Source organism: Podarcis gaigeae (genome assembly GCF_964106915.1).
Source record: "Podarcis gaigeae genome assembly, chromosome: 3".
In the NCBI taxonomy this organism is placed as follows: domain Eukaryota; kingdom Metazoa; phylum Chordata; class Lepidosauria; order Squamata; family Lacertidae; genus Podarcis; species Podarcis gaigeae.
Window position 1 is genome coordinate 72250377 of NC_139680.1, and position 25114 is coordinate 72275490.

Sequence of the window (25114 nt, forward strand, 5' to 3'; positions counted from 1 at the left end):
CTAAAAAAGTTGATGAGCATAGCCATTCAAATGGTGTCCATGCACCGCATCATGTTTGTATTTGATATCCCACTTTATCACTACCCAAAGGAGTCTCAAAGCGGCTAACATTCTCCTTTCCCTTCCTCCCCCACAACAAACACTCTGTCATGTGATCAATTATGCAGGGTCGGGCTTACCCCCCCAATATTTTAGTAAAGTTGGCACCCCTGGTTCTTGCGCTCTCCTGTCCTTTTCTGAAGTTTTGTTTGGCTGCCCATGACATTCCTCTCATTGATGGGAGGGACATTCATTGCACCACATGACTGCTTCCTCTGGTCTTGTGGACTCGGTGTGGCTCATTGGCCTTATCCAAATGCCATGCCACATCCTTCACCCCATTTCATCAGATTTACATGCTGTGTAAATAAATAGTAGATTAGCTCTACGATGTCTCACGCTTCTTGCTGTGTTCTGCCAGAAGCTTAGTGTGCATATATCATTATGATGTATGTCGCTAGAAGCGCCCTGGAAGAGAAGGGAGATGCCTTTTCCAGAGCTGCGCATACCAGAGGACACTCAGAGTTCTGGGGGATTGCAGGTACCCCCAGGGCATTCTCCAACAATTTCCTTAGGAGACTTGGATGGAGAAATTACAGTTTCATGTTTACCGGTATTTCCTTGAGGGGAGTGGTAAACCTGTATTCCAGTTGATAGTCAATTTATATTTTCTATGTGGATATGAGTGATTTAGTAAGAAACAGAACATTTTTGAATTATCAATGTATATTTATTCTCCCCCCCCCCCTTAAAAAAATATCAAAGACCCATTAAAAACATTTTTGGTCACTAGTAGCAAGAAGAGAAGGTCCCTAGTATTGTACTATCTTAATTGAAGTCATTATTGTATTGGCAGAAAAAAAACATCCTATGTACATTTTGCACCAGTTCGAAAGAACTGAAGTTTCCATTTACATATTGCACAAATCATGGTATCTGTTCCTTGGTAGCCTTCCTTGGTGTCGAGCCTTTTGAGAAGCCTTCTGTGGCACCAGTCCTGTGATGTGCTGCCTCTTTCACAAGAGCTACTTTCTGGTAGCCCATACAAAATGCACATGAGCAAAATTAGGCACTTTTGGACTGGGCCATTTGCTTGGCCTTACAGAGGTTTGCTTTGCTGGGCTACAAACAGGTTTGTGGATCTTTCTCGCCTAGTTTGTTTGGCTCCTGCTTTGAGATACTGGGTAGTTCAGGACCAGGAGAGGACTGTGATTCCAGGTGCTCGACTGCTGCATAGCATACCATGGCCACCACCAGTACAGCCAGCACAATATAAAGTTTGATGCTGACACTTAAGAACATGCTGTAACCAAAGGCGATGACAAACCCCAGGGACTCCCACAGGCGATAATTAGCAAAGGCGGCCTCCTTGTGCTTTTCAAATAACACTCCATAGAGAGCTGTAAACAAATGGAAAGAGAAGAATTAGGCAAAACTTTATGTTTGAACCCATCTGGGTCTGTAACTGTAGCAGCAGTAGCTAACCCTCTTTCTCCCCAGTAAAGGTCATGCTGCAAGAAAATACATGATGGATGTCTTCTCTTTTTGTACCAAGAAGCTGCTTAGGATCACATAACATTGTAGCTTAAACCATATACTGCTGGATTTTGAGTTTACTGTGAACGGGTCCATCGCCAGGCAACAGTGGTCCAGGGGACATTATAAAACGATCTTTGTTCCTTGGTGTGGGAAATCTCTCTTGCCTGCTTTTGGAGGGCGACACCTCCAGCCGGTGTAAGGGGCAGAGACACAAGAGCTGCAATGCTCAAGAGTTCCTTGTGAAGGATTGTTAAACCACTCAGAATATTGTAGCTCTGAGTGGAGGAAAACAGGGGTACCCTGACAAGTGGCATCACAATTCTTTAAATGTATGGTGTGGATATGGCCAATGTTATCCATGCTCCTAGCAGTATCTTTAAAACAGTGCTACTTGGAATCCTTACGCATGCAAACTATGGGCTCTGTTGCTGCAGGAATGAATATATGAACTAACCCATGATGACATAAGGCAGTTCATGTCTAAAAAAAAGGATAGGGGTATGGTAAGATCTGCTTTCAGTTCTGGTATGTAATATACAGAGGCTGAATAACTTCCCTGGATGATCCACACGTCAAATGGAAGTGCCTATGTTTATAATTAACCTGTTGGAAATGCTACATTGGGGAGGCTGCTGGCTAGAACATCTGTTCTACTTTTAAGAATGCAAGAGCTGCTGGATCAGGCCAAAGGCCCATCTCATCTAGCACTACTGTTCTCATAGTGAGAAGCCATTAAGCAGGACCTGAATGCAACAGCCTCTACTCACTTGTGATTCCCAGCAACTGATACCCAGAGGTTCACAGCCTCTAAGAGTAAAGGCAGAACATGCTCAGGCTCTAACACGTTCAGGGCTCTTTTTACATCCTGCTGAAGAGGATAATAATGGTGCTTTTCAGGCCCGTGCAACTCTTTAAACAGCATAGACGCATAGAATTGTAGAGTTGGAAGGGACTACAAGCAGGGCCGTCTTTAGCAGATACGATGCCGGGGTGCAAATATCGACCCAGCACCACCATTACCACGGATAGTGTTGGGGTGGCCATAGCTGTGCACTGCCAGGCATATGGTTGGCGGGGCGCAGCCAGCGGACGTGCAGGGAAAGGGGAGGCCGTCAGCAAAGCCGCGCAGCTCCCCCACTTGCTGGGGCACCCCTGAGAGACCGGCGCTCTGGTGCGACGCTCCACTAAGCCCTATGGGAAAGATGGCTCTGACTGCAAGGGTCATCTAGTCCAACCCCCTGCAATGCAGGGATCATTTGCCCAACATGGGGTTCGAACCCGCAACACAACTACTGCAAAACTCCAGCATGAAAGATGCTGGTGTGTGCACAATAGTATGCATATTATTACATATGAAGCAGCTCTTATAGAAGAACAAATGAAATAAAACAGATTTAACTTACAGTACAGCGAGGTGTCAAAATATGACACACGCTTTTGGATAGATGAATCTGAAAATGTGGAGTAGGGCAAGGATTCAGGCATTTACCATTAAAATCCTTTAGGGGGAGCCCTTGGTCAATATTAGATTCCACAACCAAAAAGAGATCTCATGGAACAGCTACTTGCTTAAACCCTGATAGGAGTTAAATTTTCAGTCTCTAGAATTCTCTTTGGAACTTTGTAATGAAACTCTGTTAAAGTAAGAGCTGAGTCATGTAACTGATAATTAAACTGAGCAGCTCATGCCTACCTCACTTTGTGTGTAATTCAAAAGCACAGGGTTTAATTTGAATTCTGCTGTGGAACCTGTTTTCAATGGCAGACCTGTGCCTCCAGTGTGAAGTAATAATTTCTTTCTTTCTTAGAAGCAGCAAAGATAAGATACAGCTTCCACAATGGATCAAGTACCACAGGCTACTGTTTTTGGTGGGTTTTTTTTTAATGGTAGAAGAAGCAGCGATTGATAATTGCAAGGCACTCTGCACATGTTCACAAATATTCTGTTGATTATTCAGGGCTAGTCCTATTTACTGCATGGAGAGCGGTTCATTTGGAGTTTCAACTTCAGCTGACTTGAGCTGAGCCTCTTATTGTTTATTCACATTTCCCAGATCCAAGAACTGGTACCTACATCAAGTTCTGGGGTTCTGCTGCCATGTTCTGGAGTTGAACCTTGGCTCAAAAGAAGGCCTGCATATCCCTTAACAATGTACCATACTTTTTAAAAGAGGATTTTCTTTAAGTAAAGTGCTGCCTCCTGTTCAGAAGAATACAGATCCAAGATTGTAAAGGCATACCCTCCAACTTTTCTCTGACAAAAATAGGGATTTTTTTCTAGAAAAAGAGGTGCTGGAACTCACCATAAACACCTCCCTCATAGAATGGCAATAGCACCTACCTGAGAGGTGCTGGAACTGAGTTCTGGTGAGTTCCAGCTTAAAAAACACCTGGGGATGTCTTAATCCATACCCTCCAACATTCCTCCGATGAAAATAGAGATGCCCTACCATACCTTCCAATGTTTCTCTGATGAAAATAGGGACATCCTGGGGAAAATGGGACATTCTGGGATTAAATCAGAAACCAGGATGGCTACTGTAAATCTGGGACTGTTCCCAGAAAATAGGGACACTTGGAGAGTCTGTAAAGGGTGTCCCTTTCCCCAATAACTTCATAAGCTTAGTTATATCCTCAACATACAGCAGAACTTCTCCAAGTCCAGAACTTCTACATATGCTTCTACATATCACACAGTTCTGTAATGTGCAAAAAGAAAGAATAGATCACAGCCACCATATCTCCATGTAAGGCCAGGACCTTCCCTAACCTGCTAGCCTCAAGGCATTGTTGGACTGCAACCTCCATCAGATGCAGCTACTTGGCCAATAGTCTAGCAACATCTGGAGGGAAGGCTTGCTTTATATTTCCTGGTTTGCTGAGCATTCATTCTGATTTGATTACAAGGTGCTTATGCTTATTACAATTCATCATGTGTTCATTCCACACTTTTCAGTGCATTTCCTCATCACTTTCCAAACTGCTAGAGCTTTAACTCACTTTAAATGTGTAAGTCTGAAGTCCTGTTATGTGCTCGAAGCCTTGAACCCCTCCTGCAAAATACTTGCGGTCTGGACCGGAGGCACACGGAAGTGTAGTTAAGCCCTTAGCATGACCTCATCTAACCTGTATGTAATCCTTGCTTGGTTCAGCTTTGTTGTTGTCAAAAGACTCTCTTGCCCTGACATTCCCAGGAAATGAGAGAGAATGTATGTAAGGTGGTACTTTTTAATGGAGCGAGATCTGTTGGTGAGGTGTGCAAGTGCTTGTATTTTGCCTGTGTAAGCAACATGGTGACATATTTAATCTCCATAGCTAATTAGTTTAGGATTTATTCCTTGGATGACAGTGTAAATATTTCAAGACACAAAAGGTCTTTCTAGCCTTTAATCTTTATTTTTTTCTTATGCAATGTTATTTTAATCTCCGTGCCCCTCCCTTCACACACAGCAGGGATAATAAACATTTCAATTAGCTTCTGGTTATCAGATACAGTGGATTATCGAACTTAATCCATTCCAGAAGTCTGTTCAATTCCTGAAACCGTTCAAAAACCGAGGCACGGCTTCTGATTGGCTGCAGGAGCTTCCTCCACTCAAGCGGAAGCTGCGTCGGACATTTGGCTTCCGAAAAACATTTGAAAATTGGAATGGGAGTCGATTTATTCATCAACTAAGCCGTTTGAGAACTAAGATTCCACTGTATTCCTTTTGACTTAGCACACGGCTTGCATTTGAGGATTTCTTTCAAACCTTTGCTCTATGGTCGCATCCACAGCACACATTTAAAGCAAATGGCTTCCTGCAAAGAATCCTGGGAACTGTCATTTACAGAGCTACAATTCCCAGTACCCTTAAATTACAGTTCCTGGGATTCTTTGGGGAAAGTCATGTGCTTGAAATGTGTGGCATGGCTGTGCTCTCTATGTATACAAATGAATACCATCTGTGGTAAGTGGTAATAATAAGAGTATTTCTTCATTGCTTATGAATGCAATCCCAGAGGAATAAAGGAAGGGGCTTAATTTCCTGACACATAGGTATTAAATTACAGGTGTTGAATTGGGTTATGCATAACACCTGTGGCTTAATGCCAGTGCTGCGAGCTTCTGTCAGGAGTCTCTACATGCCCAACTATCACTACTTGGAAAGCTGTGATGGTTCTCCTTCCTGTTGTACATGGAAGATCATTTGGGGTACTTTGCATGGCATCAGTGAACAGGCCTGATACAACACTACTGTATACCTCTTTTAAGGGTCTCTTTTTGTCTACATCTGATGCTTTTAGTTGTTGCCAGAAAAGCACCTAAGCCATTTGTCATTCCATATAGCCAGTGCTTTTTTCTGGAGGGACGCATACCCATAAACATTTTGTGAATCTTTGTACTTTTGTCCATTTACTGTATTTATTTTTCCCAATTTGAACTATAAAATGGTGATTTTCTTGAATCAAAATGAGAGTACCCCTAAACATTTTTTAAAGAAAAAAGCACTGTGGCTTAGCACTTACATGCCAGGAAGAAATGCACCAACAAACCAAAACTATGTTTCATTTGAAGCAAAATAAGCCAGGTTTGATTCTGCAGCATTTAAAAATTTAAAGAAAAGTTTGCCACAAGCATAAAATGCTATTTAAGTTTTAACACCCCCGCCCTCAGTGATGTTACAGCATACCTGTTTTGGACCCAGGACTCAGCTACATCAGTTATATTACAACATTAAAAATGTGTTATAACACTGTGACACCAGATGGTGCTGTAGAGCTGAAATCACAACTCAGTGATATTTTCCATTGTGAGCTTTACAATGGTTTTTTTTATTATAGCTGTGTAGATCTAGCCCCAGTCTTCCAGCTCTTTCTGCCAAGGTGCATTCTACTCAGACATATCTCAGGAGCTTCCAGACAGGTGCTCCTCATGCACAGAAATGTTTCACAGCATCCATGTGATGTCAGCATAGAATGCCAGCCAGTATAGAAGTGAATACCCCACCACTTAATTCAAGTTACCCTTTCTAGGGAAAATTGAATCAGTTTTTATTTTATTTTAAAAGCTATTACCAACTCCCATTTGCAACAGTCAATTTGCAATATTATGCCCCCATCTGGAAGCACCGATAGTTACTGGAGTCTAGATAATCTGCTTTCAGTGAGACTAAGGCCAAACAGTCCCATGCACACTTTCCTCAGAGTAAAACCCCATTGATCCAAGTGGAACTGACTTCCAAGTAAACTTGCATAGAGTTCAGCTTGTGCTGCTAGTCTTCCATGATAGAAAAGGCTTACCATTGGTCTGCGTCTGCCAGATAGCATCAGCCGCACCCCACAGGGCAGGGAATACGAAGAAGAGGGCAAGGTGGCTTGGGCGAGGTTTCCAGAGCAATAGTCCTATTATGCAGGCAAGGTTGAGAACTCCACCTGGAAGATGATGAAAGATTGATCGAAAAACAATAAAGAGTTTCAGAAGTAGGCCATTTCAGATAGTGAGAATTATATAGCTGCATCAGGCCAAGGTCCACATTGTGCATTAGTTCCCAGCAGTGGCAGCCACCCAGGTGACAGTGGAAGCAAAGAAGCAGGATCAGCAAGGCTGGCTATAGTATAAAGATGAAGTAAGCAACCACCTGGGATGTCAAAATTCCAGCTACATAAATGTTTCGGAGAGCCACCAGAGTGCACAGAGGGGCAATGAGGCTGCATAGGAGCACATTGGCTGGGCAATGTACCCTGCTGTTCAGGAAACAAATCAAGAGTCTTCTCATTTCCATTGGCCCCCAAGGTCACAGAGGTAAGGACCTGCTATCTCTTCTGCTGGTTGCCTGGAGGAAACAAACCTTGAGTCCTGGTTCAGATGACATGTTGGCTAAGCCAAACCACAGCTTAGCTCACCGTGGTGGTGTTGCAGCAGGAGGATTGTGGGCAGAAGCCACAATCTCTTCTTCGGGGTCTCTCATGTCCACCCATTCTTGCTTGGCTTGGCTTAGCCCAGCAAGCCAGCCAGCCCATTGCCAAGGCAAGTAATTTAGTCCTGGCATATAATGGGCACCTGTCAGCCTAATGACATGGGTGAAGTAGGCGGCAAAATGCCAGCTGGTTTCCTCAAGAGTGAAATTTTATCCAGGATGTGTAGTTGGGAGCATTTCTCTTAAGTCATATTAGATGTGAAGTACATTCAGTTTGGAGAATGTGCAGAGCTAGCTCATTAAAAAAAAAAAAAGTCCAGTGAAACGTGAGAAATTGAACCCCAAGAGACATAATTTGCCAGCAGTGCCAAGTTCCCGAAATGTTTATTCATAGTCTGCCCTCCCTCCCTGATGTTGATCAGATCAGTTCCTTAGCAAGTGCTGCCAGTTGACCCTATAAATTATACTATTGTCAGATCAGCACCTCCAAAAGGGACAGGCAAATACGTAGCATATTGCTTCATGATTTCAGAAGCCACGACACCTCCCTGTTCAGGGAATGCCAGTCATTAGATGAAAGGAAGGGAACCTTCTTCTCCCCTGTCCAAGACACTGGGATGGGATTTGTTTGTGGGTCATTTCATTTGGGATTACGTGGTATAAATCAGTATGCCATGCAACCACTCTAAGAACCCCATGTGGACGCACAAAAGTAAAGTTTCAGAGGTACGAAATACAAAGGGGACCTGCAGCAAAATGTTGCTGTGTGGAGCGCTTCTGCTCAGATTTCCAACCAACCAGCCACGTTATTTTCTAGGATCCTCTATTCCATCTCCATTTTCCATTCCCTGTTCCCCCTCTTAGCAGTCAGTGAGCATTCCACACCAACTGAGCATGCTCAGGGTAACATTGACTATTGTGTTCTGTTGGCACAAGGATTTCCACTTATGCAATGGAACTCTTTCTCCTTTCCTCATGCACACTCTGTGCCCTCTCCAAATCTGCCCCAGAGGGTTTGGACAACCCCAAGAACACATTTAGGGGGTGCACAGGGGGAGGAGAGGGGGGAACATTTTGTTGCACAAGAATAAATCTTTTCCTGACAGAATGCGTTTGTTAGTATTACATTGGATACAACCCTCAGTCCTCAATGGACTGTTTTGGGGTCCCCACCCTCAATATATTTTTTTTATCCTTCTGCAAACCAGCTCTGCTGATACCACTCTCATGTGTGAGACTAGTGCCGTTTTGACTGCTTCAGAACTGGCACCCAGAGAATTGAGATTGCTATTAGTATATGTGATTCATAAGTTGAGAACCACCTTCAGTGTTAGAAATGCTGAGACTTTCTCTGAAGTGACTGAGCAAACAGACATATTTGAAATTCAAATTGGCCAAGACTGTTTCATTCCCAGTAATGAGGGGAGAATCCTCATCTGGACTGATCATGTTTTTAGCCAGTTCTTCATTAAATTATACCCCCTGCCTCTTAGTATGAGCACACCCAATTTTTCACACTAGATGAGCCCCCCGGTCCTCCGTTAGCCTTTACATACCCATTGCAAATAGAATTTTTCTGCCAGTAAATTGGGAAATCTTCCCAAAGAGCAGGGAGCAGAGTGAATTTGCAGCTGAGAAGCAGATCATCACATAGCCGACAAAATTTATCCCAAGGGCACAGGTTACATAGGACTAGAGAAAAAGAGAAAGACACACAGGCGCACATGGCATTATTATTCAACGCAGCAACGTTGATTCTGTCATCTGAGGCTTAGGACTTCGTGTCTATTTCTGAATGCTGGGTGAATATTCATACAGAGAAGATGTGATCTATAAAGCACAGCTCTGTGCCTTGCCATAGGGCCTCCAGATTTAATGTGTGTGCCTGCTGTGCAGTGATGGAGCTGAGAGACGGGGCGGGGGGATAATTTGCTCATGTGCCGTACATGTTATCAAATGCTAAAGCAGCAGAAGCACTGGGGATGTGTAGGGAGAGGAGTTGACACACAGCGCTTCCAAGGCTGTCACTATTTTGTGGTGGGATTCAATCACATACCACCAGTAAGTTCAGGTTGGGCAACAATAATTGATTTGGAAGGTCTTGCATAACATGCCTGTTTCCCCCAAAGATGGGATTTTTTGCAGTAAGGAAAGTGATGGGGAAATGCACTGGGAAGTGTGGGTCTAGGATAACATTTTCCAGTAACATCATAAACAGGCTGCCTGGAAGTGTCCACAAGGTAGATGATTGCCAACCATATGAGTAACTCTTTGGCTTTCTGGACATCAGAGTATGATGCATTTAATCAGATGGAGACCACAGGAGCAATATGCTAGTACTAAAAATATGGCTAAGATCTGCATCATTAAAACAACAACAAAAAAAGCACCATAAGACCTGCTTGTATGCTCACTTATAGCTTACCAGTAAGCTCACATTAACCTTGTATCTTTTTGATACTGTACCTGTGCATTCAGGGTATGCAAACTGTCAGCCAGCTAGATTTATGCGACTATAGGGCTGTATAGGAAGGCAATGCAAGGGCTACCCAAATATGAAATACCTCTGTGATTTGCAAGGCACTCTGAGTTGGGGGACAATATGGACAATAAATTAATAAAGCAAATCCATCAATATGGCAGGCAGAAAGATGCCTTTCTCCTCTAGGCTTGATGTCAGAGGCATGGCCAGCAAAGAGGAATCTGCAGAGGGGGAAGAAGAGGCAGAGGGTAATAGAAACTTGATTCTTTCACACAACGAAAGTGAGGTAAGCCCTTCTCGCTCTGGAACGCTGCCTGTAGTTTTTGCAGCAGCACAGAGGTGAAGGAGCAGGATGCAGGTGGTAGGAGGGAGTTGGATTCAACTCCCAAGGAGGAGGAACTGGCTGCACCTGAGTCTCCAAGAAGTAGGAGGCGGAGCAAGCGATTAGAACAAAGGAGGACCAGCAGGAAGCGAGGGCAGGCCTGAGGTGTATCTGGCCTTGGAATGGGATGGAAGCCAGTTGAGTCAACTGACTCCGACAGTGAGGAGTGAGCTGTGGGAAGCTCGGATTGCTGGAAGCCTGTTATTGCTAATAAACCTCAACTAGTTAAACTGCCAGCGTGTCATGTTTTGTGTGAGAGAAGTGATAAACCTGACACTTGACTTCTAACGCATGGCAATTGCTCCTTGTATCAATGTTTCCCCATCCAGATCCAACTCCCTCTGATCCCTGCAGCACCAAGTGGTTGTCCGCTCCCTCTTCCCCTCAGCAGGTCACATAAGAACATAACAAAAGCATCATAAGAGCCAAAGGTCCATTTAATCCAGCATCCTGTTCTCACCCTGGCCAACCAGATGCCTGTGAGAAGTCCACAAGCAGGACCCGAGTGACAACAGGACCTTTAGAAAGTATTGGAGCCACATGGGATTTATTTGACTTCTGATGGCACATGATTTTCATCAGGTCTCTCTGGTCCCTTGGTGGACCTACTGGTGTGTTTTGTTTGATTCCTGCTCTTCCTGGCTAATGGCACCTAAAACACTTTCTTCACTGACTCCAGAGGTTTCTTGGGCAGGTTTCGGGTATTCTCAGTAGGGCATCCATCTGTAGTGGGAGTTGGGACTCAAGAGTCCTGAGTGTCCCATGAACATTTCCCCATGTATTCATTGAAGAACTCAGGGTAGGTGATGTAACAACCACATTTCGCTCGCATTCCTACCTTGGTGTAGTCGCCAGCAAGGAATCCTTGTTCAAACCCACTGTACATGGTCAGGGGAATCAGGAGACACTGGCGTTTATCTTTAAGATGCCGAAATGTTGCCATGAAAGTGAAGCACAAGGAAGGTGTCTCCTTTTTCTCACCCTCTGCTTGGTCGTCTGTGATCTGATCCAGAAAAATAGCAGCTAGCAACACAGCTAGCACCCCACTGCCTGGATGCATTGGAATAAGAACCAAGTCCCAAAGTGACAAGCAATTCATAGATTTATTCTCAGAGCTCAGTTATGGGTTTAGAATACTCAGTCAATAAGTGTCTTTAAATTCAGCCCTAGAGGCCAAGAGAGTTGAAATAAAATTAACTGTTTTGAAGTCTCTGTCTTCAATATCAGGGCATCTACCATGCACAGCAAACTGTGCTCTGCTGTGTCATTTGTGCTATGGCAACTGGAAGAACCAACTGTGCTGTTGCATAAGACAGATTTCTTACCCTTCCAGGTTAGGTCAGAGGTTAAAGAGAGATCAGCATGGGGGCACCATGATTGCATCTGTCAACATTACCTCTAGATGAATTTGTTTCCTGAGCCTCTGGCTTCAGAATTAGTGACAGTCTTTTCCAAAGCAGATGTGAAGAGGGAAATTATACTATGGAACTGGAATGTTAGACTTTATTTCATTAACTGAGGCCTGAATCACTCATAGGCCATACAATTTACAATTTACAGCTGAAATGAATATTCATGAATACGCCAAATTTGCTGAACTTTCCTGTTAAGTTCTGAGTGGGGAAATTCATATTCAAAATCTGAATCAACAATTTGGAAGATGAAATCTTGACCCGAAAAATTAAAATTTGAAGGCTTTGGAACTGTTAGTATTTTCTGACAGTTATAATTTTGCCTAGATTTTGCAGATTGAAAGCTGTCAAATACTAAAAATCACTGAATGTTGTTTATCAAATGCTGTAAGATTTTTAAAGTGAGTTATAAGACAGCTATCAAAAACAGTTAAATTATATTGCATACCATAAAATACTGTCGAATACAATATATTACAAATGTTTTTCTAGGAAACAAAGCACATCAAGGGGTTCTTAGATGATAAAATCAATAATGGCAGACAAAGGTCCATGAAACACACTTTGTCCACCACTCCTTTTCTTCCTCTGCAATGACCATCCAAAGTGAAATGTTGGAGATGATCAGGTGAACACCTTCTAAGCTATATGTTAAAGATTTAACAGCTAACACTTTAACAGTTGTGGCTTTCCACAAAGAATCCTGGGACATGTAGTTCACTTCTGTTTACCTAGGCATTTGATGGCTAAAAGACATTGTTCCTGGCACACCTGAGATAACTGTTCTTAGAATGGTTGTACTGTTTTATTGTTGTTAGCCGCCCTGAGCCCGGCTTTGGCTGGGGAGGGAGGAATATAAATAAAATTTATTTATTATTATTATTATTAAAGTTTTAAAATTTATTTATTTATATGTTTGGTGCCCCGATCTCCTTTGGGAGGAAGGGAGGGATATCAATTGAAATAGCAAGCAAACAACAAACAAACAAATGGTGTCTGGAAGCACCTACCTGTGTAGATTCCCAGCAGAGTGTAGATTAAGGTATCGTGTGGTTTTTTTTGAGCCACAGTGCTGTTTGTAGCATTTACCCCCATGCAATGTTCTGCACCACAGCACAGATCTGCATCTGAGTGTTCCACTAGGCCATAGGAAAAAGAAAAGAGCAGTGGTTGTTAGTGGTCAAAATCAAGACCATAAATTCAAGCATACATCCGCAATGGATTTCAAGCTGTGTTCCAAAAAACCCTGAGGTAGGTACTTCAAAATATGATCGAGGTTCTCATCACCAATGAAATCAATAATGGTGGACAGGCTGCTTGAGAGGAATAATGGACCTTGTCCAGGAATCCTTTGCAACACACAGAAATGCCATAGCCAATTGACAGGGTTCCTTTAGTGGACAAATCCATGTGGAAACAGCTGCTTGAGCAGCAGGGCATTTGATGTGCCCCATCAATGTATAACTGGTCACTGTTGTGCCCTCTGCACTTCAAAGATCAGGACCATCTAAACTGCCCTTTCTGGTCCTATAAGTTCTGACAGTGCCGTAGGACGCTCGCTTGGACTGGTATGAACAACAGTGTAAAAACCAGATACCACTTCAGAGAATGCTACTTCTGTTCATTAAGCTTTGCTATTTCATACAGTATTGGTATTTCGCAGTTCCAAAGTAACCGTGCCTTTGAGCCATGATCAAATGTTTCGATCCCTTGCCAGTCTTCAAGGACGTTACCAGCATTTTCTAATCTCCTAGCAGTAACTTTTGGTTTGGTCAGCCAGTGGAGTTTTATCCCCTTAAATTAGCTTAAGACTGCAGTTGTGGGACAGGCTTCCCCCCCCCCTATATAGTTCCGGTGGCATTTAACCCTAATCTGTCCCTTGAGATAGCCTGCTTTTATTGTTATCCCAGGATTTGCTTTTAACCGGCCTACTCCACCTGGCCTGAGTTAACAACCACTGCCCAGTTAATCCTTTAACTCCTGTGCTGAACACACACACACACACACACACACACACACACACACACACAAATAGAAGACAAACCCATAGACTGAATCATTAGAAGACCTAGAATATAAAGTTGGAAGGGAACCCAACCTCCTGCAATGCAGGAATCTCATCTAAAGCATCCATGACAGATGGCCATCCAAACTCTTAAAAACTTCCAAGGAAGGAGAGTCCGAAGGAGTCCATTCCATTAGACCTCTTCCCATTGCTCTAGGAAGTTGTCCACAGGAACTGCAAACTGGACACCCATGCCAATAAGAAAACAATCCTTTACGTGGGTTTAATAGTTTAGATCCTCAGATAGTTGAACAGGAGGTATTTTCCTTCCCTCCCTCCCCTGCAGCCACACTGAGGGGTGGTGGTGGTGTCAGAATGCCCTTCAGAGTAATGTAGGTAGGTTATGGGGGCTGCTGGAAGAAGGGAGAATCATGCTAGGCTTTGCTTCTTCGATTATCCTTAAAATTGCATCTATACTACTGTATCTGATACAGTATCACAGTTTTTTTTAAAAAAAAAGATGAAAAACTGGTTTTACCTATCAGTAGCACTTCCAAAGGCATATATATAGGTAAGGAAATGGTACCCTATGGTAATATCATAAAAATGTAAGGCTGTCATCGCGTAACCCTTATTGGAGGATCTGTAGTGCCACATCAGAATCCTGGATTTTCATGAAGTCAGAGTGAAAAGGTAGTTGCAATGTGTGAGAGGAGGAAGATGCCAGAGGTTACCATGAGGGGGGGTTGTGCGTAAGGGCAGAGTGCACAAATGGAAGAGGTAGGATGCAAGGACATGGGAGCGAAGGGGAGAGCAAAGCAGGACTGTAGAACAGAAGAAAGAAGCAGCTTCAGAAACGGGGCTGGGAGGGTGAATGGAGAGTTCAGAGGTGGCATGGGGTGGGGTGGGCAAGCTCTAGGCGGGGTTCGTATGGGGCGGGATGGCAGGGGAGCTGGCAAGTGGTGTAAGCAGGGACACAGCCCCTAGTGTGTGTGTATGTAATATTTACCTTGGTTGGGAGTCTGCTCAAATACAAGGGATGATATAAGATTTCCCCATACTCCAGAGGACTGGAATATCAGAAAGAATATTCCAAAGTACTGGTTGACAATATCTTTCCCAATTTTCCCTGCTTTCCGAGCATACGAGTTTCCAGCGATGGTGAGATATGTGCACTTGGCTGACCAGAGTGGTGCTCCTCCCAGCCCCAAGATCATAGATGTGGGGATCAGTGTGTACCTGCAAAAAAGCACGCTATTTAGATATCTCTTTTAAGCTGCTAGCATTCTTGAAAGAAAGGCCAAAGACAGAATGTTACATTATTAAATTCAAGATGAATTGCTCAAATGTTTACCCCTATACTATAAGGAGACATATTCATGTGATATAAGAGCCGTAAGGAGCTAGATTGTATTGAAGGTTTGCCGTTAACTCCCTGCTTATCATATTTTAAGCAATATTCAGAATTCATGTTTGTCTAATACATGATAGACAGAGACCTCAATATGCATTGGACTTTTCACCAGGAAGTTTTTTCCCAGGTCTAGGAGGCAGGGCATAATTGTGTATCAGGTTCATTTCAAGTTAAGTGGAGGTGGGGGATTGAAATAAGCTCATGCAGCTCTCAACAGAGTGATTTGAAAAACACAACATTAAAGCTGCACTCATATACCCAATGGAATCGTTCAGCACATCTCTGCTAAAAGGGCTGGATCAGCTTCGGGATTCTTTGGAGCACCATTCTCCAGCCTATTTTCACACCACTGTGAGATATTGCTGGCAGGGACCCAGAAACCACCCACTTTATAGAAGCTGCTTTACATATTACAGCAGGTTGGGGGACCTGTGGCCATCCAGATGTTGCTGGACAACAGCACCTGCCATCCTTGATGATCGACCATGCCAGCTGGAACTGACAAGTATTGGAGTCCATCAACATCTGGAGGGCAGAGGGCCCCACCTCTGTATTGCAGTCACCACAAAGAATTAAGATATGAAGATTTTCTGCTCATATAATCCCCCTCGCCCAACATGGTTTTCAGCCTTGCAGTGATGCCACAGTCATTCTATGGACAAAAGTCTGGCTGTTTACTCAGTATCTGAACCTTTCTACACTGGAGTTTGGATGGAAGTAGACCACAGTCCCCAAAGATATGGCAGATCTCATCGGAAGTAGGCTAGCAGCATTACCAGCTGGCGTAGAAGTTTCCCAAAGAATATGTGATGTAGCAGCACATGGAGCCCACAATGGTCCACTTGCACCCAAGCTTCTTAATGAGGATCGGTGGGAGAAACATGGAGGAGAGGATAAGGGCTGCATAGACAACACTCAGAGAGGCAACGCCCAGGCCTTCTTGAGAGTGGAGGCTGCTCTATAGAGACAAAATGAAATGGAATCAACAACTTTGCAATAAATAAGGGGACTTCGACTGACCGGGGTGGGTGGGAGAGAGAGAAGACAGCAAGTCCTTAAGACAAGGACTTAAGTGGAGCATTTGGAAGCACAAACACTGCAAAGGACAATGGAAATACTAAGGATACTATGGAGAGCAAGAGAGACATGCATGACACCTTGAGCTCATTGGAGGAAAAAATATTAAAATAAGTTAAAAACCATTTTTAGAACAAATGTCCAACGGGGACATGACAAAAGTCTATAAACTGACACATGGTGTCAAAGAAGTTGATAGGAGGGAGAAAGGTTTCTCCCTCTGTCATTATATCAGACTCTTCTAGCTCCGACTGGTAGGAGGTTCAGGGGAGACAAAAGAAATGCATAATTTGATAATGCAATTCATTGCTAGAAGGAGTGATGGCCACTAGCTTAAAAGAGAACTAGGCAAAATCATGGGAGCATTGTATCTCAGCAGCTATTAGCCATGATGATGATGTTGAACTTTCATATTCAAAGACAACATGCCACTAAGAAGAAACAGTGGAAGAGGCCTGTTGACTTCCAAAGGTCTCTAGGGTGCTAGACTAGACAGACCCTTAACCTGATCCAGAAGTTTGTGTGATCTCCAGGGATTTCTCTTTTGTTATGGAAGACCCATGCTACCTTTCACTGAGCTAGCATCCCTGTTGCATCATATCCCCACAGATCCCCGTCTTCAAAGATACCCCCTTAAAATGTACACTCCATGATAAGGTCCACCTACCTGCAAGCTCTGGAGCCCTCCATAAGCAGTAAATAGAAACAAGAATCCAAACGAAACCAGAATAATATTCTTCAGATGCTTCTCCATTTTCAGGTCCCACAAGATTTGTTTATTGCAAGGTTTTAGGTGTTCACTGAATCATTCCAGATGGGGAGTCCAGGGAAGGGGGAGAAATGACAGCCAAGCAACAACTTTGCTTCTGCTGTAATGCAAAAATGTCAAGTCAACCATCTGGGCTAAAGCCAATGAACTTTACCTTCTCCAGCATTGAAAATGCCTTAGGAACTTGTTACTTATTCACTTGTTCTGTTAGACGAAAAGGGTTTTGAAAATGACTTGATTATTTGCATAATTTGTGCCCTTTAACACCCAGTTACAAAGTGTGTTCAATAGCAATAGCGTTTTTCATATTGCTCTTTTGCAACGTAATGGTGCGAAGAGCTGGCAGAAAGGAATGAATGCCTTTTGAGTAGCATATGGGTGGGATACAGTTACAGGTTAGCCATAAAGGGAAGTGACTGAAAGGTCACTTGGAAGACCTGATTGCTTGATTGCTTTCAAGGGAGGTATCGTCCCTATTAATAATCCAGAATCTTAATATGACAGGGTAACAGGGCACTGTCATTCCTTCTGGGCAACGACCACTGCAGATTCACTGCATGCAAAAATAAGGATAGTCCATGAAATCATAATCTATCTCCCTGTCCTGCAACTAGGGGCAGGCCAGTTTCAATTCCTCACTGTTTCTCACTTTTCCAATCTTAAATTCAGTTTTCCACTTTTCCAGATCAGTTTGAGAGTATAATTATTTTTAAAAAATAAAAACTCCCATGAAAATACATCGGCATTTTAGTACAAATTTCTTCTAGTGCACAGTTTTGCTAAGACATTTTATGTACAATGCATGTTTGTATGTTGTTATCACTATATATATGTGTTTTATACACACTGTGTGCATTTTTGTACATAATACTTGGCTGGAGAAAGACATTGCAAAATTTTGAGAAGTGTGATTTTTGAAGGATACCTGTGTTTTATTTCCCGTATTGTTTCAAAAAGCGCAAATTAGATTAGTTTAGATTAGATTAATCGCCTTCCCAATCCGGCCCACGGACGGTTCGGGAATCAGTGTGTTTTTACATGAGTTGAATGTGTGATTTTATTTAGAATGCATCTCTGGGTTATTTGTGGGGCATAGGAATTCATTCTTTTTTTTCCTCTTTCAAAATATAGTCTGGCCCTCCACATGGTCTGAGGAACAGTGGACTGGCCCATGGCTGAAAAAGGTTGCTGACGCCTGTTCAAAAGGAACAATGTTTGTAAACAGTGGCACCAAAAAGTCTATGAAATGGAAGAAATAGCAGTTCTGCCCACTTTATTCATTGGATAAAGTACCCCAAGCCCACAAACAACTATGCTGCAATAAATTGAGTAAGTGTTTAAAGTGCCGCAGGACTTTTGGTTGCTTTTGCAGCAACAGAGTGGCAGGAATTTCCTATACAGGGTGGAATCTCCTTGGGGAATACCAAGCAGCCAATGAAATGGCCACTAGAGGGCAGCACGGTGTTGGTTTTCAGCAATGCATGAAAGGTAAAGAAAACCAGCCTTTGCTCCAATATTTGAGATTCCAAGATGAGGAGTTTCCTTTGGTTGCAGCAACTACACAGTCCAAACAGGCAAAAAGCAGCTTTCCAACCAAAGGATATCCTGTTAATACATCGTTAAAGTGACTTGACATATTCTTGCTCCCTTCTCCCATTCATCGACTGCTGCTTTGAGAGAGTGGGCAATGAACTCAGTGAGTGACACAATGACAGCCCAAATGTTACTCGAGAGATGTGTGTGCGGAAGATGTGGGCTGGTGGCAGCCACATGTTGGAAGGCTTCAAAAAAAGGATTCAGCAGGTTTGCGGAGGGTAAGACTATTGATGGCCGCTAGCCATGACAGCTGTGCTCTGATTCTGTACTTCTGGGTACCAGTTGCTGGAAGCTGCAGGAAGAGAGTGTGGTTTTGTGCTCAGGTCCTGCTTGTGGGCTTCTGGCAGGCATGTCATTGACCACTGTGAGAACAGGGTGCTGGGATAGATGGCCTTATGTCTCCTGAAGTTAAAAGGTAAAGGGACCCCTGACCATTACGTCCAGTCGTGACTGACTCTGGGGTTACGGCACTCATCTCGCTTTATTGGCTGAGGGAGCCGGCGTACAGTTCCAGTCATGTGGCCAGCATGACTAAGCAACTTCTGGCGAACCAGAGCAGCACACGGAAACGCCGTTTACCTTCCCGCCGGAGCGGTACCTATTTATCTACTTGCACTTTGACGTGCTTTTGAACTGCTAGGTTGGCAGGAGCTGGGACCGAGCAACGGGAGCTCACCCCGTTGTGGGGATTCAAACCACCGACCTTCTGATCGGCAAGTCCTAGGCTCTGTGGTTTAACCCACAGCGCCACCCACGTCCCTCTCCTAAAGTTAGGTCCTACCTAAATCTGCTTTGTCAGGGATAGGCACCCTCAGTCCTTCAGAACTCTCGGCCTAGCTGTGGGGACTCTGCCAAGCAGCCTGGCCACACTCCACACTGGCCCTCCTCTGATCCTTTTCTCATGATTTTGTCTGGCTGGCATGTGCGCTTGAACCATGGCAATATCTCTTGCTTGTCTGGATGAAGAATATGGAGTCTGGTGTAAGTCTGACCACACCACTTTCTTTTCTTTTCTTTTTTTTGTACCTAATTTTTATTAGTTTTCCATTTAATAATATGCAATCACATCATTGTTATCCACTTTACCTCCATGGCTCTTTTGAGCCCACTGACTTCCTTCCCTCCCGCCTCATGGCTTTCAAAATCAGCCTTTATATCGTTGCATTTTATACATTTTCCAATTCTAATTTCACTCATTATGAAAAAAAAATTAAATTAAAATAAAGAGGGAGAAAATTTCTCATTACTAGTCTTCAGATAACCCTGCTAGTGTTGTTAATTGCTTACAGTAATCTTTCAAATTTCGTATAAATTTGCTGCAGTCCTTTTGGAATACAGTGGTACCTCGGGTTTTGTACTTAATTCGTTCTAGAGGTCCGTTCTTAACCTGAAACTGTTCTTAACCTGAAGCACTACTTTAGCTAATGGGGCCTCCTGCTGCCGCCGTATCTCTTCACCCACTTTATGCAATAAGGCCATGCTCAATGCTGGTATGTGGCTCCTGGCAGATTGTGCACTGAGGAATGCAGCCCTCAGATTAAAGACAGGCTGAAACCCCTTACACAATGTGGTTCATTTGGAGAATGGGAAGGCTCAAACTAATCCCCATCACTCAGGCAACCTAACTATATACAGACAGCAGAAGTGCAACCCTGCAGCTGTCTGATTTGCAATAAAAGGTGTGCATGTGTGGAGGGGAGAACACAATGCTCAATAGTCTGAGCAACACCACATTGCAAGGAAAATCAGGGAAGGAGGAGACATCCAGCAGTTGTTGTTTAAAAATTCAATGCTTGGAAGGTGCAAATGACCTTGTAGACTCTTTGCAACAAGGTGATCTCTCACTGATATTTTTTATTCATTATCTTATTCACAGATGAGGAGCCTGGGGTCCTTCAGATGCCATTGGACTCCAACTCTCAGCAGCCTCAGCCAATATTCAGGGAGAGTTTCAATCTAGCAACAGATTCCCCATCCTTGTTCTAACTGTTGTCAGAATGGGCCTCCATGGTATGGACATTGGTTGCAGGAAGCACAAGCACCCATTGGACATCTCTTTCTCTGGTGCATAATTTAGTCATGTGTAAAAATGGGAGCAGTTCTTACTGTGCACAGAGTAGACAGGTGAGAAAATGCAAAACATAGGAGGAAAGCACACTCCCAGGTCAAGCAGCGATCCAGGCAAGGCCAGACAACTTAAGAGATTCTTCCTGCTCCAGTGGCCCAAATACTCAAAAGTGCTTGAAAAACAGTTCACCAAATGGCCATGATGGGTCCTGAATTTTCCTCTGGAATGTGAAAAGGTGCTCCTGCTTGGGGCAGGACAGACTTCAGGGAGCTGGTATTGTATTACATTCCATCAAAGTGAGGCATAAACTGTGATGGACAATTCCCAGAGATTCCCCAGGTGGGTGACATCTCTGACCCTTTGGGCTGATACCGGCGGAGTGAATCAGTTTATCCTCTCGAAATGCTCACAAAACCATGGCAGTGAAATTCCACAGTGTAGATCAGAGTCTTAGAGTCTTTGCTGCTTCCCAGGACATGAAAGCTCCCCCGCCCTTCATCAGCCCTGTTTGGCAGCTGATTTGAGATCAGTCTGGCTTGCTCCATATCTCTGTCCAGGGAATGGATTTTCCAACTCCCCGTGAGTCAGTTCCTTCTTAGGAATGTGCAGCGTCTTTACCACAGAAATCTGATAGGGCTGGCATTTATTTATTTTTTAAGTTTGTACCAAGCTGTGAACATGTTCCATAGGCCTGCTACTTATCAGCCCTGACACCCTTTCATTCTTTCTGTCAGGGCACCAAAGATTAGGTTGCCTCCTAAGAATCAAACAGGCCTTCTGTCTCAGTCTCAGGTCTTACATACATAGGGAATTCAAAAAATGTCCCATTAAAAGCTCTCATACCAAGAGAGTGTAGAAGTGAGAGGAAGAGAGAGAAGTCATCGAGATTAATGATCCCCAAATCAAGGAAGTTCATCTTCACTTAGATTTTTGTTTTATAGGAATGTAACTGTGTCCCAGTTCCCCTGAAGATCCAGCTTTCCTTTTTATAGTCTTATTTGAAAGATTTCACAATTTTGTTGTGCTTCCATTCTTTACGTGTGCACACTGGTCGCATCATCAGCTGTTAGGGTTGTTTCCAATGCTGCCGTCTTGCTAGTGCAGCTGATTTCTGCATGCAGAATGTCATTCCTGCATTGCAGAGGAGGATTGGTCTAGATGACTCTTGGATTCCTTCCAACTCCAGAGTTCTACAATTCTATAGAATCATAAAATCATAGAGTTGGAAGAGACCACAAGGGCCATCGAGTCCAACCCCCTGCCAAGCAGGAAACACCATCAGAGCACTCCTGACATATGGTTGTCAAGCCTCTGCTTAAAGACCTCCAAAGAAGGAGACTCCACCACACTATGATCTAGTAATCTTCTTTTCAGCAGTGCTCACTTCAGTCTTCATTTCTTTTTACCTCCTGGAAAGACTGTGGAAGCATGTAGACAATTACGGTAGGTAGACTCAGTGTGACTTTGGAGTGGCCACACTCCAAGGGGCAATCTTTTTGATCAAAGGCAGAGACCCATCTGATATAAAAGTCTATCATTCCCAGAGCAAGTGCCTACTTTGAAAATGGCTACGTGACTCAAGACAATCACATGGCCCCAGTTCATGTAGCAGGAGAAGAAACCACAAGCTTGGGTCAAAACAATGTCATCTTCTATTCATAATCTTACCCTGGCGTTCATTCAACTACAGGATAAGAGATTGCTCTCATTGGTGAGTTGCACAACCGGTCTTCTTCACCCTCTACATCTCTATGTTGCTGTGGTTTTATATTTACTCTTCTCTCGCCCCCTCAAAGAGCTAATTATGAATGGTTGTTTCCTTACTGGTGTGCTTATTCTTGGAACACTTTGTCCAGAGTTGTGCCACACTCATGATGCATACAGGCTGCTGTGCCAATTTCCCTGTGTGCCTTGGAAAAAAGGAAGAAGGGTGCTATGTTTTTCCTGCCCCAGGAGAAAATGGAAATGCTTGCAAGGTGGAGATTTGGACACAGTTAGGTTTGATCTGTGTCTGCTTTTTGGAGTCAGGTTCCTCCCCCCCCATATCCTTTAAAAAGCACCCTTAAAAGAGGTGTCTAAAAAATAAGTGCAGCCAAACCCTTCAAGGGTCACTGAGGAATCTCACAAGCTGACGTGTTTTCCCTCTGACATGTTTGTGTATTTGGCTTTCATCTAGAATGTTTTATTTCATGCTTTAGGTTGTAAATTGCTTTGAGGAATTTAAATATATATATGTATAAAGCTGTATATAAGTGATTTAAATAAATAAGTCCATCATGGCAGAAAGCAAAACCAACCAGAATGGCTCTTGAGATAAGCTAAAATGGACTGTGGGGGCTGGGGAATGGATCCAGAAAAACCAGCCATCTGGAAATTCCACCTCATCTTCCTCCAAACGTAAGATGAGTCCTGCTGGACATCTACTCCAGCACCCTCTTCTCAGAAGGGCTAGTCAGATACTTGTAGGAAGTCCACAAGCAGGACCTGAGGGCAACAGGACTCTCCCCTCCTGAGTTTCCAGCATCTGGTCCTCAGAGGCACCCTGACTCCGACAGTGCAAGTAAAGTACAACCAACACAATTAGTAGCCATTGATAGCCTTATCCCCCATGAATTTGTCTTTTCAAGCCATCTAGTTTAGCCATACAGCATATGAAATCCAATCCTCACTCCCTTTATTCTGTCCCATGTCCCATTTGAGCATTCTGTTCTGCAGTAGCAGCAGCCTTCCTAAAGCTCTCTAGCCTAGAAGTGCCCATTCCGGCTGGCAATTGCTCTCCAGGGTTTAAAGCAGGAATCTTATCTAGCTCTGCTTCCTGATCCTTCTAGCTTGGGATGCACAAGATATTGAACCCAGGATCTTCTGCATGCTACCATGTGATCTGCCACAACCAATGGGTCTCTTTAGTGAGGGGGAGACATAGCTCTGTGGCAGACCCCATGTAAGTGGAGCCTGATTTCCACCTAGGGCAGAGCCTGAAGGACCTGCAATATCTTGCACACACTAAACAGCAGGAAGAACCCTCGGGTTTTCTTCCCTTCTCCCCCATTCCAGTGTATTCAGTATGAGTTACCGTATTTTTCGCTCTATAACACGCACCCAACCATAACACGCACGGTGTTTTTAGAGGAGAAAAACAAGAAAAAATATATTCTAAATGAAACAGTGGATGTACGATTTTTGTGGTTCATGCTGTGGCCACAGACATGTGATCTGACAATGAGTTTGGAGTAGCCCAATGCAAAAATCCTGAGGATCCATGTGGATCCATGCTTTGTAACCACGTTTTTGCACCACTGCGGCCCCAGGCAACAGTGGGTGCGTGATTTTTTTGGTGCAAGATGTAGCCATGGACATGCTATGTGATCTGATGGTGAATTTGGGGTGACCCAGTGCAAAAATCCTGAGGATCCATGTGGATCCATGCTTTGTAACCACGTTTTAAGTGGGGAGGGAAGGAAAAGCACTCAAGGGACAAGGAGCACGCGTGGGGTGTGTGGAGAAGGATGCTGCTAATAATGAAGAAGAGGGGTATAAGTGGAGAAGGCTCCTCTCCTCTCCCACTTTGCTCCTTTAAAGCGAGCAGGCTCTGCTTTTCTCCCTCCTCCCTGCTCATCTCCAGCTTAGCGAGCTGAAAAACTTGGCTGCTATGTAGCGAGCTGAGTGGGGAGGAGAGAGGGACAGAGAGCTTGCTTGCTTTAAAGGAACCAACCGGACAGGAGCCGCTTACACTCCTCCCCTCTCCCGCTTTGCTCCTTTAAAGAAGCAGGCTCTCTGTCCCTCTCTCCTCCCCACTCAGCGGCTCTTCTCCTGCTTTGCTGTTTCAAAGCGAGCTACGGAGGAGGGAAGAAAGGGGAACCATGGATCCTTTGCTCACAACTGCAGCAAATCCCCCCCCCCCGCCACCCGTAGGCATTCCCTCCATAACACGCACAGACATTTCCCCTTACTTTCTAGGAGGAAAAAAAGTGAGTGTTATGGTGCAAAAAATACGGTACCTTTTGAAAAGCCTTCTTGCTAACTGCAGTCACAGCCGTGATGGTGGGCCTCCCAGGATGGTGGCTCAAGAACCTGCCTTTCTCAGAATTTGGAGCACCTGTTCTTCCGAGGCTCAGCACTGCCATCTCCTAGGTCACCCCAAAGCAAAAGGCCACTTCCGGAACATCCTACCAGTCTCTCGCAAACCGCATTGCATAACTTCATTTTGCATTTTTCCTTTAGCTGGAAACACCTTGTGAGACTCTCAGTTCCTGGTGCACACCCACAAGGAGAAGAGCAAGAACACTGAGTGTGTCACTTGCAATGTCCACATCCTTCTTTCATGACCTACCGTATTTTTCGCTCTATAACACGCACCTGACCATAACACGCACATAGGTTTTAGAGGAGGAAAACAAGGGAAAAAACATTCTGAATGAAACAGTGGATGTA

The 25114-nt window shown here is 44.0% G+C and overlaps 1 protein-coding gene across 2 annotated transcripts; it reads right to left on the reverse strand.

Annotated features, from left to right (window-relative positions):
- Nucleotides 1-747: 747 nt before the first annotated feature.
- On the reverse strand, nt 748-24829 carry UNC93A (unc-93 homolog A). Of its 2 annotated transcripts, XM_083734042.1 has the most exons (9): nt 24677-24829; nt 16918-17113; nt 15950-16131; nt 14769-14998; nt 12765-12893; nt 11181-11392; nt 9035-9170; nt 6862-6993; nt 748-1439 (listed from the first exon to the last, which is right to left on the reverse strand). In XM_083734042.1, the coding sequence occupies exons 2-9, from the start codon at nt 17002-17004 to the stop codon at nt 1162-1164; spliced, it is 1386 nt and encodes a 461-aa protein (XP_083590168.1). In that variant the 5' UTR covers nt 17005-17113; nt 24677-24829; the 3' UTR covers nt 748-1161. The 2 variants fall into 2 exon arrangements, with proteins under 2 accessions (XP_083590168.1, XP_083590169.1); XM_083734043.1 differs by lacking the exons at nt 15950-16131; nt 24677-24829 and having other exon boundaries at nt 16918-17359.
- Between the last annotated feature and the right edge of the window lie 285 nt (nt 24830-25114).

Bases quoted from the DNA above. Each gene is read 5' to 3' on its own strand.
- UNC93A (XM_083734042.1), bottom strand. From the start codon at position 17,004: ATGGAGAAGCATCTGAAGAATATTATTCTGGTTTCGTTTGGATTCTTG. The intron at 16,132-16,917 runs GTAGGTGGACCT...TTGTCTCTATAG, and splicing joins GAGGGCTCCAGAGCTTGCAG to AGCAGCCTCCACTCTCAAGA. The intron at 12,894-14,768 runs GTAAATATTACA...CCTATGGCCTAG, and splicing joins TGAGCAGACTCCCAACCAAG to TGGAACACTCAGATGCAGAT.